Genomic DNA, 13935 nt, shown 5'->3' on the forward strand with positions numbered 1-13935 from the left:
CTCGTACATTGTTAGCACCAATCTTTGGATTGGGGTGCCGCAGCTCCGCCAGGAACTCCTCCACCTTGGCCTCCCTCTCCCGGAGGGCCACCTCCTTCTCCTGGAGCCTTCGGGTCCTGGCTGCCAGTTCATCCTCCACGGCCGCCTCCCGCTCCTGGAGCTCCTAGAGCCGGGCTACCTCCTCTTCTTCCCGGGCGGCAACCTTGGCCTCTCTCTCCGCCACGGCTGCCTCCCGTTCTGCAAGGGCAGCTTCCTGCTCCTTGGTCACCTCCACCACCACCTTGGCCTGGTTGGCCAGCTCCAGGGTGATCTTCTCCCTGTCCGCCACCGCATTCACCCGCATCTCCACCACGAGCTCCCGCTCGGTGGCATTCTTCTCCCGCCGTGCGGCCGCTCTCTCCTGTTGGGCAGCTGCTGCCTCTTGGTCGAGAGCCCTCTGCAGCTGCTCCTGCAGGAGTTCGCGCTCCAGCGCGAGCTCGGTGCGCTCCCCGGCGTCGCGGGCGGTCTTGATGCGGTCCCCCAGGCAGTGCTCCCAGTCGGAGAGCCAGAGGCGCCCCGCCTCCAGCCTCTCTCACTCCCGGCGGATGCCCGCCTCCAGCTCCTCCTGTACCTGCTGGCTCTTGGCAAAGAGGCGGGGGAGGGGGATCTCCGCTGGGCTCGGGAGAAGGCGCCTCCCCAGCACCACCTCCGGCTCCTCCTCCTGTGCAGGTGGAGTGGTGGTGCTGGCGACCTCTGCGACCTCCAGCACCTCCGCAGCCTCCGGCGCTGCCGCCTCTGCCATTACTGCAGCCTCCTCTGCTGCTGGCTTGGCTGGAGGGGGCTCCGCCATGGCGTCCGGCGCCGCTGCAGCTGCTGGCGCCTCGGTCGTCGCAGCAGGTCCGGTGGCCTCCTCCTGGGGGGCGGCTTCGGGCCTTGGAGGTGTGGTGGCCTCCGGCTCCGGACCTTTGGGTCCGGCAGCTCCTGGTGCTGGCGCGGGCGGAGACCCTGCTGGAGTTGTCGCTGACTCCCCAGCAGGGGATGAGGAAGGTACTGGCTGGGGGCCGGACCCCCCAGCTAGCGCGTCGCCGGCAGACACGTCGGATGCGGGCCTGTCATATGCCAACGGGGTTAGGGCCCGGAGGACAAATGGAGAAATAAAAAATTCCAAGGAAGACCACTTACACGAAATCGTACGACTCCCAACCGCCCCGGGCGATTGGGGGGACCTTTGTTCCCGCCGAGGATCCCCCGGACCTTTGGTGGTGGTCCCCAGCCGCTGGCGCTCTTGGCGGCGGGGGCGGGGTTTGCGGCCTCGGCTCCAGCGGTGGTGGTGTAACTGGACGCTGCGACATCAATGGCAGCGGAAGAATCTGCTGTTCCGGAGAAAGCCGCTGCGCTTCCTACCGGTCTCCTCTCTGGCTGCTGGCGCTGCGGCGGAGGTGGTGGAGCTCTGCTCTGCCTCTCCGCCTCCGCCGTCTTCTGGCGTTTGGGGGCCGGCTCCCCGACGAAGGAGCCGTCGCCGCGCTGGAGCCTCTGGGACTTGGACCCCTCTGCTTGGCTGCTCCGCGCGGGGGCTGCCCCCTGAGCCTCGTCGTCCCTCCGAGTCGGGGCGGCACCCACGTTGTCCTTGTGGCGGTGCTTCGGCACCGCCACCTTATCTTTCCCCTTCCCGGCGGGGGCCGGACCTCCGGGACTTGGCCCCCTGGGACCTTGGCTGGCGCGCTGCTGGCGGTTGGGGGAGGTGCTAGGGATGTGAATCCCGCGATTGGGGTCGCCTCCCTGCTGTCGGACCGCCAGGCTACCCTCGTCGAGGGTCGGCATCGACGCCAGAACAGACGACCGCAACGCCTGGTCCTCGCACAGGGCCTTGACCCCGCTTGGGAGGACCAGGGACTCCGGGCTGAACGCGTCGCCGGTCATTCCCCGGATCGCGACCTCCAACTCTACCCTGGTGAAGTCGGTGCCGGGCCCACGCGCGATTTTGCAGCAGTCGTTTGACCTCTTGTACATGTAGGCCATCCTGGTCAGCTGCTGCAGGGGAGCGATTCGCCGCTTCAGGAAGTCGCCCAGCACCATCATGGATGTTAGGCCGCCCCTCGCCAGCTCCTTGACCCGGTTTAGGACCGGAACGAGCTCCTCCGGCATCGACGGTTTGGCCTTCCAGGTGCTCCGGTCGCTCTGAGGCCCCTCTGTTGGCAGCTCCAGGCGGTTGTGGGGGTCGGCCTCGGCGATGACCCAACCTTCACGCCAGTCCTCCCACTTGGAGCTGGAGAAGGCGCTGATGTAGGAGTTCGCCATTCCGTGCCGGAGCTTGAAGTAGTAAGCGCCGACCTCGCGCTTGCTCCTCCCTGTCCCGACCAAGGTATAAAAATACCTGAAGATGGTGGTGCATGGGCGGACCCCCATGAACATCTCCATGAAGTGGGCGAAGACCGCCACGAGGAGGACGGAGTGGGGGGTGAGGTAATGAAGCTGGAGGCCGAACTCCTCCAGGAGCAGGAGGAAGAAGGAGGAGATCGGAGTCACCAACCCGCACATGGCGTACGAGTTGAAGAGGATGAACTCCCCCGCGGCAAGGTCGCGGAGGGGGATTTTGCCGGCCCTAATCTTTCTGGCGTGCTCCGGTGCAATCCATCCCAGAAGGCGGCACACTAGGTCCAGCTGGGTCTGGCTTTGGAAGCGGCGCGGAAAAGGGAGCGAAAACATGGTGATGGGCGTTGCGATTGCAAGGGAGCAGGAAGGAGAAGGGATGCCGAGCGCAAGGAAGCTGAATGCAAATGTGCGTGCGGAGACAAAGGGGCGCTGCGGCGTCTGCTGAAGGCAAGAGCGAAAAGGTAGCCAGTCTCTCCGGAGCCTACCTTTTATCTAAAAGTTGTTGCCCTCTCGAGCTCCGCGGTGACTGAGGAGAAGCCGGACGGCTGCCTGCACCAGGCCCCCTCCTCTCACGCTCAATGACCGGTGGGCCGGGCCCGCTAGTCAAAGGAGTGGCCACTGGAGGCAGGGGGAAGGAGGAATCCGAACCGCCCGAGCCGCGGGGCCGGCTCGAATAAGACAAGAATCTGAACCGCCTGACGTGCACGGCGCGGGCGGAGGATGGGCCCCTCGAGGATTCCCCTAAGGGGAAAAAGACATTCATGCCCTTTCCCGACGGGAGTAAGCTGTCCACCCGGCGCAACGCTGGGATATGGCCCCACCTACGGGTTCGTTCCTCACCCGTGGTGGGCCTGGGGGCCTCTGTCGGTACATACGAACAGGGGTACCTCCTGCTAGGGTGTCCAGACCCTTAGCGTCCCGTTATCCGTAGCCCCCTCCTCGTCCTCTGGGTGACATGGCATACGGCCCGGGCCTGACAGCTGAGATCATGGTCTCCGGACCTTCCCCATGCTCTTGTAGGTCCGGGGCCTCCACGCGCCCATGAGGGTAGGAGTGCTCTCGGGTGGCCTTCGCGGACCCGGACTCCTCAGGGAGGTCCGGGGCCGCCACGTGTGGGGGCCAGACCTCCACGGGTCTGACCGCTCCGACCGGCCTCGGGGGCCCGGACCCCCCTCCCCCCGGGAAGGGGTCCGGTGCCGCCACGTGCCGCCTCCACGATCGGAGCGGGGCAGGCCCTGCCACGTGCCCGTAGCGGAAGGCCCTTCATGGGGCTCCAGCCCAACTACCGCATTAAATACGGGTAGGTGAGCTGGGGGCGCCCAAGTCAAAAGTATGGCCTGCCACTGACACACGAGGCAGGTAGGCTGACATCACGGTAAGCCCACCTGTTTCCAAGGCGGCGCGTCGTATCACTATATACTGTGCACAAGCGGCGTACAGTCCCATCACGGCGCCGCGCGCGTGGGTGATGATGGCCTGCAACAGGAGCGCCAAGGCGTGCGCTGCCACAGTGCGCGCGGAGGTAACGGCGCGGCGGGTCAGCGCAGCTCCTACGCCTGACAAAGGGCTCTAGCCCAACAGTGACAGCACGTCTTCCACTGTACGTAACACTGACAGCAGGCACTGTGCCGGCAAGGTGGCACAAAACCATATCGAGGCTGTCGATACGCACATCAACTTCCCAACTGTGAAGACTACAGTGAGGAGCTAAAGATCTCCATATCTCATAGAACAGGCTCCTGTTGGCTGGTCCCACCTGTCGGGGCCCCGCGCAGTGTAAGCACTCCCCTTGGACTATAAAAGGAGAGTGCACCTGTTAGAACTCAAGCTAAGTTCAAGCTAAGTTGCATCCAGGCATACACAGTCAATACAACTCCCAAGTGGACGTAGGGTGTTACGCTCCGGCGGCCCGAACCACTCGAAAATCCTCGTGTCATTCCTGCGTTCATCCACCCATCAATCAAGTGCTCCTAAGTCTCCTCCAAACCCATGTTAACTAGGATTAGGCGGGTGCATTCCGCCACCCGGCTGGAGATTTTCTCCGACAAGAGGGTTATTTTTCTAGTTCCTATATCAGAGTCCTGTGAAATTTCTATGGCCTAGTTAGTCGGAGGCCTTGGAATTTTAATGTAGGTAGTTCAACGCTGTCAATATCAGGTAAAATGCCTGATTGGTACGACCAGAACACACCAGCTAACATTTCCTATAAGCATGCCTGTGTAATATTTTAATTACCAAAGAAAAGTAACCCCAAGTATACGCTGGAAAGAGAGAGAGAGAGCCAGAAGCCTCCAATTGTGCAGCTGTGAGGGCAATCCACATCCATCCACAACACCAAAAAGTGACAATTCACCACAACCAACAAGGGTCCAAAAGCATGCTTCCAAGCAAGATGGAGCATCCTGTCTGGTGACATTGCATATGCTCCCAAGGATTAACTTGTTCATGGCTAGCTAGCTACTTCACTACTACAGCAGTACACTGCCTCCATTTGCTACTCTGTGGTGAAGCCTCCAATCTCTCTCATTCTCTCCCCCTCTAAAAATTCCAACTTGCTGCATGTCCCACCTGGGGGTTGGCACATCTCTTTCTTCTTTTATTCCTTGTATATATGCAAGAGACCAAAAGCCCCGGCTAGCCCTAGGATAGAGTGCCCTTTTCAATCAAACCAACATTATTATTCACCAAAATGCATAGTGCATCTCAGAACTTGTCCCCTAGCTACCCCCCATGCTCAGCTCCCAATTGTTGGATTTGTTTGTTTCTTCCTCCCAAATTTTACAGAAGCAACAAAGAAATTTTACAGAAACTTGTCCCCTTTTAATCTTTTAGAACTTTAGCAACTGCTATTGCCTATAATATTTACAAATGGTCCATATCTACGGTATTTATATAAATGTATATGTTTTAAAAAGAGTAACTCCAAACAACTTGCAAATGTGGGTGCAGTTTTGTCCAAGAACATGTCAATGATGCCTCATTCCGGAGACCATTATTCCACATGTCCTAGAGCTTAACTAGCTAGAAGACCTAGCAATATGTACAATTGCTGTCGGGTGTATCATATAGAGCCAAGCATATGCAAGGTTCTAAACATATATGAATAAAATCCCCCCATTATTCAATCATGTGGAATATTCCTCTCTACATCACTGCATGCTTCTGTCCCACAAATTGCAATCCCAGTTAGTGAGCTAAACTACATTCCAAATGGCATCACTGCCCTACTTGGAAGAATGAGATCTAGAAAGATATTGTAGGTAAATCTGTTCTTTGAAAGGTAGCTACCTGGGTTTGCTTCCTTGTCACTGCTGGAAACTCGAATTTTCATGACGGATAAAACCCGTCATGAATATTCATACCGTCAGCCAAATTATATTGGGCTGGCATGTAGCCAAGGATAATAGTGTGTGTCGCGCGGGCATTATCTATTTTATTTTGTTTTTGCGAAATGTAATATAGATGCAGACGCTCCTTACCTATTCACTTTAATAATATTTCAATAAAGATTAAGTGAAAGGAAGGTGAATAATCGTGGGGAAACAGTATTATTATAATGATGATCATGTGATGTTCTCCTACACCTAAAATGGAAAAAATGGGGAGTGGAGTAGTGCCTTTCACTCAAGGTCGTAGTCAGAAGATGCCGAAACATTCAGCTGAGCTAGCTAGCTGATCGAGAGGGGAATGAGTGAGAGAAAGAAAGTTGCGCGGTTTCAGAAGAAAAACATTTCAATGAGTTAGAGAGAGAGAGAGAGAGAGAGAAGTGAACAACTTTTGCCATGATGACATGCAGGACGACTATGTCCGGAGAAAGTTGAACTCCCATGCTCGTTTGCAGGGCTACACCGGCTATGATATCATTTAAATTAGGTGTATCCAAATTTTTTTTCCATTAAGGCTTGTTTTTTGATGGACAGGCACTGGATCAGATCACACTAGCTATATGCAGATTGTTGCAAAACGCTTTCTTGCAGCATTTGTCAAAATGAATGGTAGAGTTGGTACATGCTTAAGTGAGCTGATACTACTTGCTTGAAGTCAAGTATTAGAACGGTAGAGTTGTGAACAAGTTATAAAAGGTCAGGTAGGATCAGAGTCCTATGCTATGCATTGTCAGGTAGTTATCCATGGACAGACGTGCCCGGCCGTCACCGATCTCCAACGCGTGATGTTTCTTCTCGTTGTTGTTTGTTGCGCCCTCCGTGCTCGTTCGTCGGATCTTCTCGGTTCCTTCACCCCTTTTCCAGCTCAATAATTTACCTCTCACGTCAAAGCTCACACTTCCCTAGCTCCTACCATCTCTCAGACAGCTCCCACTGTGTGCAATAGATTGACAAGCCCCAATGCAAGTCCCATCTCTGATCCAACTGGTCTGCAGTTCTAACCCTCGCATGCATGCAGCTCATCAATTCCACTGTACCAGCAGTAGTCTAGTGTACTGTCCATGCTGATGCCTGTCATGAATGTGTGCGTGTATGCCTGCTAGCTACAGTTTGATTTAGGGCACAAATGATGCAGCTAGCTAAGTGTTGTATGGTTGTTGGGTAGATCGATGGAGGATGTATATATAGAGTGTGGTAGCATTTCACTTCTTTCCCTTTCTCATTTTTGCATGTATGCCGGCCTTTTGGTCCATCACAATCAGCTGATTGCAACACTGCATACTCATGGCTCAAGTGTCACTTGCTTGAAGAATAATAATGCAGCTTCTGTGGCTTTAGAAGCTAGCTAAAAAAAACATCCACGTCTAGAAAGTGAATCAAGAGGTTTTACAGCATAAGAAAAAACAATCTCGACAAGAACCATTCTACCCACCTGATGTCTGATGATTTTCTTTTAGAATCTGCCTAGACCCTTTAGCCGATGAGGAGCGACCGGAATCAATCCCAAATCTTATAAGTAAATATATTGACAATTCACTTGTACTTCAACAAAATACATCTTTTTTTAACGTTCATCGCGCTCGCGCATTCAGAAGGACCTCTCTCAAAAGATAGAAAATCGATACACTATTGACTGCCATTGCTGACTGTGGGAGGCCCCCTTGGTCAATTCCATGGAAAACGGGTATTGAATTCTGCACAGTGAGACGCATGGCGCTCACAGTCAGATCCGTTAGAGCATGTCACACTCCAACCGCTCTCTGTCTCCCCTTTCCCATTTCATGCAACCTGAGCCCCTCTATATCCTACCTCTCCCCTTATCTCTCTCTCTCTCTCTAGGCATTATTCCTCTGATTTCTTTAACTCTCTCTCTCTCTCTTCCCTACCTGGGAGGTTTGGACACTGCCAATCCCATCTTTCTCTCCATCATGGTCCCTGCCTTTGCAGTACTACTATAGTAGGGTAGCATCATCTTCTCTCTCTAGCTCCTATACATGTAACCTCTCCCTCTTCCCCTCTATCTCACCACACCAGTCACACGCTCAAACGCAAACCCCCATACAAGAATGATACGCCACTCATGACCTAATCACTCAATTCCCACTACCTCGCTCTCAGCTGCTCTTCCTCCTCCTTGCAACACCCAACAAGTTCAGCTCGAGCTCATCGTTGGCTAGCTCGTCGCAACAAGATCCTCCGATGAGCATCAGGACTAGCAGGGCGACGACGATGGCAACTCCTGACCTCTCCCTCCACATCAGCCCTCCGTCGCCACCAGAAGCCGCCGGCGAGATGCAGGCCGTGGAGCCGAGGCTGCTGCTGGGGCTAGAGCTCGACACGGCGGCGGCGAAGACGGACGACGCGGCTGCGCAGCGGCACGGCGGCCTCCAGGCGCAGCAGCAGCGGCTGCTGCACCAGCCGAGCCAGACGGCCCACGGATTCAAGAAGAGCTCGGGCGGGGGCGGCGGGAGGAGGAGGAGCGCCAGGGCTCCGCGGATGCGGTGGACCACCGCGCTGCACGCGCACTTCGTGCACGCCGTCGAGCTCCTCGGCGGCCATGAGAGTATGTTCAGAGCACAATTAATAACATGGCTCTGGCTCATGCATCTACCTGAATTCTTTGATGGGGTTTTTGATCTTGCCCTTGCTGCTAATTTTCTTGGAGTTGTTCTTACTTTGTCTGTGCTTAAAGTAACTGTGTTTGATTTAAAAAACATTTAATAAATGTACTTTTTGTTATTGCTATAACTATATTTTGCTACTTTGAGTTTCTACTAGGGCAATGATTGAATTGAGAACACTGAAGATAATTTAAATATCACACGTACTATTTTCTTTGAACATCATCAAAGTTTAAGGATTTAAAAGGCAAATTTTTAGCATAAATTAGCTCTTCTAATAATTTGTTTTTCTTACTTTCCTGTTGCAAGAAGATTTTAATAATCTTAATTATGTATGTATCTTCTACTCATTCTTAATAAAATATACTACTTTGCAATTAACACATGGTTTTGTGCACGCTGAGAGTTTACTCTATTATTTGGTTCTTCCATGCATGTGCATATTCTTGGTTCTGAAACTTTCTTGCTTTGTTTTTTGTTGCATCTTCTAGGAGCAACACCAAAGTCAGTATTGGAACTGATGAACGTGAAGGATCTTACACTAGCCCATGTCAAGAGCCACCTGCAGGCAAGGCTTTTCTCCTCTTTTACCAGCATGCATGTGTAACATGTCTATCCACTCAAACACTTTCACTGACAGTAATCTGATCACCCAACTAAGTAAAATTAGAAAGAAAAAAATACGTGTTGACATACATACCCTGTTTCGTACCTTAGATTCTTGTTGCTAGTTGATACAAAGTACCTGTTGTCCTTCTTGTCCTCCAACTCATTTAAATATACACGCATCACACGGCTAACTACCTTTATTACGCATGCTCCAAGACTAAACCATATGGCACACAAGGAATAAGTATGACAGTCTTGACTCTTGACACATATATCCTTCTTTTCCTGCAGATGTACAGAACAGTGAAGGGCACAGACAGATCATGCGTTGCAGGTAAAAAAAACACATACACATATTGCCTAGATCCTAATGTCCTGGCACTGCCCATGGCCGAGTAGTTGTTGATCGATTCATGGTCATGTCACAAACAGTGCTGAATTATTGGCATGCATGGGATGTTCAACTATAGATCTCAGCTTGTACCATAGCACTGTATGTGATCCATATGTGTGTGTGTTTGTAGTTTGCAATGTGATGAGACATATGCATGTATCATGTGTTGCAGGCCTTGGGCAGCAGGCCAGAGACATGGCCTTTCTGAGAAGAGGTGCTGGTGAAGTGGATGGCTTTGATGTTTTCAACAGCAGCAGATCGGTCAACACCACCACTACCTTCAACAATTACACTAACACTGCTAGGTTAGCACATTGCATTTCCTTTTTGCCAAAATAATTAATTAATTCTAGCACCACATTAATTAAGTAATGTAAGCACTTACAAATCTGTATGTATATTTTGTACAAATATGACGCATGTTTTGTTCCATCTCTCGGTCTTTGTGTCTGCGCAAGTCTGCATCTTTGCTGCATTTGGAGGGTTCATTTCTTTTTCCTAGCAAACAAGTAACGGTATCTAGCTAGCCTCTGCGACGTACAGCCAATTTGGAGGGTTCGTATGGACGTGTTGTTTGAGTGCATTGAAGCCACTGTGATCTTCATTATATTTTATATTCATGCATGTGGATGCATGCCTTTGTGTGATTTGGGGATACGGATGATGGAAACTAGTAAAGTGTGATGGCAGGATCTAGATGAATTTGACTGCATTATTCTAGTCGATCGATGGCAGACCGTTTGGACTTTGGACTGTATATGATCCAGGTTTCTAGCCGTGTCCTTTAGTCCAAGGTTTTAGGTTTTATTCTTGGTGATGTAGTTTATTGGTAGCTACTCTGTAGCTTATAAGTCCAAGGAAAGGAGAGCAATAACCAAGCATCATGTGTCTTATCATTCACAAAACAAGGGAACACGATTTACAAAATGAGACATTCCTCATCCTTAAAGCCCTATTTCTTTTTTTGGGGATATTAGAACAATTCTTTTGTTCCTTGAAAATTCTATCGTAAATTCTCGACAAATCCCTGTGTTTCAAAAAGGTTCCCTGAAAACGTGTGAGAATATGTTTGAAACTGAAGTTTTTGGTCCATGCATCTCTGACACGTGCTAATTAATTGAAACTGAGGGCCTGTTTAGATGCACCCAAATGTTATAATTTTTACACTCTCTCTCCATCACATCAATTTTGGGACACATGCATGGAGCAGTAAATGTATGTAAAAAAAATAACTAATTGCACAATTTAATTATACGTCACGAGACGAATCTTTTAAGCCTAATTAGTCCATGATTAAGTCCATGATTAGATAAAATTTATCAAATACAAACGAAAATGCTACAGTATCACTATTGCAAATTTTTTGCAATCTAAACAAGGCCTGAAGCAGCAGCCAAAGCCATGATAGTTTGCCGTGCGTGCGTGCATGTTTCTCTGATCCCTATGCGCTTGCTCGCAGCACTACTGCAGCCTTCGGCCTGCCTTTGGATCGATCATGAGCTCCTTTCCAGCTCGAAATGAAAATTTCCATCATATTTTGTCATCGATCACGCTCATCAGTCAGTCATCAGCATCTTCCTCTCTCTTCCTTTTATTTTGGTAGCACATCGCTGAGAAAGAGCATGCATGCCCAGACTAGCAAGCCTAGGTATCCATCAGGTGTGACGTTTTCTCCATGCCTGCCGTGCTGCAAGTCTGAAACCACCACGCCCTCCTACTCCTGCGCCCATTTTCAACATGCTCCTCATTTCAAACTCCCATGCACGTTTGAAGCTTGTTGTACTGATCCTCTGGTGCAGTGCAGTACAGACTAGAGAGAGAGAGAGAGAGAGAGAGGCAAAGGCACTATATACCTCTAGGTCTAGTGGGAACAAAATTGAGCATGGATGCATCAAGCTATGTAGTGTAGTACAAAGGAGGGCCGGGGGACACACAAGATGGAAGAAAAGCAGCAAGAGGCTGCTTGTAGCGTGCATGCCAACACTGTGCTGCAGTTCAGGAAGGGTCATGATGCACAGGAAGACTCTCCTCCCAACCCTTCCCTGCACGCGTCCATGCTTGATGCTTCCCTCTCATCAGGACAGGGAGGGAGGCAGCAGACTAGCAGAGGCCCCCCATCCCTCAGAGACCCTCCTCACTGCTATGGCATCGTCAGATCAGTGTTGGTAGCAGCTAGCTCCTCCTAGTGTTGTTGCTGCTGTATGTGGCTGCTGATAGCCAATGATCAGGTAAGGAAAGAGATGCTTGGATCGACATGTTCAGATCAGATCCATGCATACCGATCAATTGTCCCTCCTGCCGGCGGTGGCCGGCCCGGCCCTACCGGCGTCGCGCCGGTGCCGGTGCCGGTGGGAATCTCGCGTTGCGACGGGCGCTACGGGACAAGGGGCGGCTCCATCGGCCTTGACCGCGGGGAAAGCCTGCTGCTTGAACAGTTGTAGTGGCGAGCATGGACAAACCACTTGGCAGCGTTACCGCAGCTACCTGACCTGCAGGCCGTAGGACTGAATACTGACCGATCGATGGATGGATGGCATGGCATGGATGTGTTCCCAGCAGGCCTACCTCCTCAGGATTCAGATGCGTGTCCCCGGCCCCATCGCCTAGCTAGATACCCTTCCTTAATCTTACTTAGGGTTTTATTAACTTTTAAGCATCCATATTTTCTTAATCAACTGCCCATGGCTGTATGCATTTGATGATGAAGAAGTCGGAACTTTATAAGTGACGGTGAGGAGAGACATTACTGATGGTCTACTGCTTCTACTGGCACTATTGATGATTTGCTGCGAGTGACTACTGATGCAGGAGGTCATGGTCTCCATCAGGAGAGCAGCAGCAGCGTCTGGATCATCAAGAAGCAGCAGCGGCCGCTTGTGCTTGGATCCACGCCCACCAGCTGCTCCAGAGCTGCGGCAGCGATGAACTGACGACGCTGCAGCCACCGCCATGCCGCCTGCGTCCTGCAGCAGCTGATCGCCTCTTGATGACGACGACGACGACGGAGCAAAGCCATGCCCAGCAGCAGGTAGTGTTACTACTCCACTTGCATTGGCTGCCGCACACATATTAAAAACAAGCTAGGAATTTATACGGATCACGACCGCATGCACATCAACATTCAATAATTCCTCAAGATCCATCGATCAGAGTCAGAGGCGGTGTACGGTTTAATTTAGATCAGGTGCTGCAGGTGCAAGCAATTCAATACCGGTACTGCATTTATCTTGGTCGTCCTTCTTGGAGGCAAAGAGGATATCTTGAATAATGTTGCTTACAGTTACTTTATTTAGGTCATGTCATAGTCAAACATTAACCTAGAAGATTTTGATGGTGGACTAGTAGCCTCCTATCACATTGTTGCTTTAGATTTGTCTTAAGCCAAGCCTTTTTAGCTCTGACCTTCCATAACCAAAATAACTGAACAAATTTTAAGCTTCAGTTTGATGATACATATACTTCGAACCAGAATCATCATGAGACAATATTTTTCATGGAAATCGGTATTCGAATTCGCTTCATCATGTACAGTATACATGCAGGGATCGAAGGTAGGAGAGCAAGATCATCACGGGCAAGGTGCAGTCGCTGCTCATCATCTCGCGGACGAGGCTCGGGAGAAACTACCATCCCAGCCACCACCCCATGACCACCACCACGCAGGAAGCGGCTTGTTCCAACGGCCGTCGCCGACGAACAACACGAGCAGCAGCGGCGACACGGTCTCGAGCCCCGAGTGGCTCCAGCAGCGGCACTACTGCAGCGACGGCGGCGGCATGAGCGTCGGGATGGCGGCCGGACTACTGCCCGCCCCGCCGCCGCCGAGCCTGGAGATGAGCCTGGGGAGGCAGGGGTGGCAGATGGAGCAGCACGCCGGCGTCGGCGTCGAGTTCGAGTTCGAGTCGTCGCCGCCGGCGCCGGCGCCCAACGAGCTAACCATGCTCAAGTGCTTGTGAAACGATAGATGGAGTACTCCATTGTTTGATTTCTTGCTAATTAACTGCTTAAAGCCTAATTTGCAGTCAAGACTTTAGCCATGCGGCATGCTGATGAAATCAATGTCCGAGCTAATCTTATCTTGGCCGTCTTTTTTTTGTTTGTTTGTTTCTTCGCTTTCCCCGCCGAGAAGATCGTCGTTATCTGTCACGTTCCAAACCATTTGTAACCACAACAACGAACATGGGCCAGTATGTAAATGTCTCAAATATGGCATAGTGACTTTTTCGTTTTCTTTTCTTGAAAGGAAATGCAGATCTTCTAGCCCTTTCTGAATCAAAGATAATGCAGTTCAAATACTAAAACCAAAAGAATGAAAAAGTCAATCCTATTACACGATGATCACGCAAGAGCCTGGATAGCAAGAAGCTACTTCCTCCGTTCCAAAATGTATGTCGTTTGGAGATTTTTAAATTTATTGTATTTGCTATATATCTAGATATAATATATATCTAGATGCATAGTAAAAATGTATGAATCTACGAAAGTCAATAAATGATCTATATTTTAAAACGGAGGAAGTACCAGCTAGAGAATCGTGGCACGACTCTACACAACGACCTCCAACTAACCGATT

The 13935-nt window shown here is 51.1% G+C and overlaps 2 protein-coding genes across 2 annotated transcripts; one reads left to right on the forward strand and one right to left on the reverse strand.

Annotated features, from left to right (window-relative positions):
• Positions 1–163: 163 nt before the first annotated feature.
• Positions 164–1800, reverse strand: LOC112885602 (basic salivary proline-rich protein 2-like). Its single transcript, XM_025951188.1, has 4 exons — positions 1464–1800; positions 1184–1322; positions 611–1088; positions 164–505 (listed from the first exon to the last, which is right to left on the reverse strand). Exons 1-4 carry the CDS (start codon positions 1798–1800, stop codon positions 164–166), a joined length of 1296 nt encoding a protein of 431 aa, XP_025806973.1.
• A 5818-nt stretch (positions 1801–7618) lies between these two features.
• On the forward strand, positions 7619–13433 carry LOC112884302. Its single transcript, XM_025949680.1, has 6 exons — positions 7619–8301; positions 8851–8927; positions 9260–9302; positions 9535–9667; positions 12171–12390; positions 12905–13433. The coding sequence occupies exons 1-6, from the start codon at positions 7938–7940 to the stop codon at positions 13316–13318; spliced, it is 1251 nt and encodes a 416-aa protein (XP_025805465.1). The 5' UTR covers positions 7619–7937; the 3' UTR covers positions 13319–13433.
• The last annotated feature ends 502 nt before the right edge of the window (positions 13434–13935 follow it).

This window comes from Panicum hallii, chromosome 3, assembly GCF_002211085.1.
Source record: "Panicum hallii strain FIL2 chromosome 3, PHallii_v3.1, whole genome shotgun sequence".
Classification (NCBI taxonomy): Eukaryota; Viridiplantae; Streptophyta; class Magnoliopsida; order Poales; family Poaceae; genus Panicum; species Panicum hallii.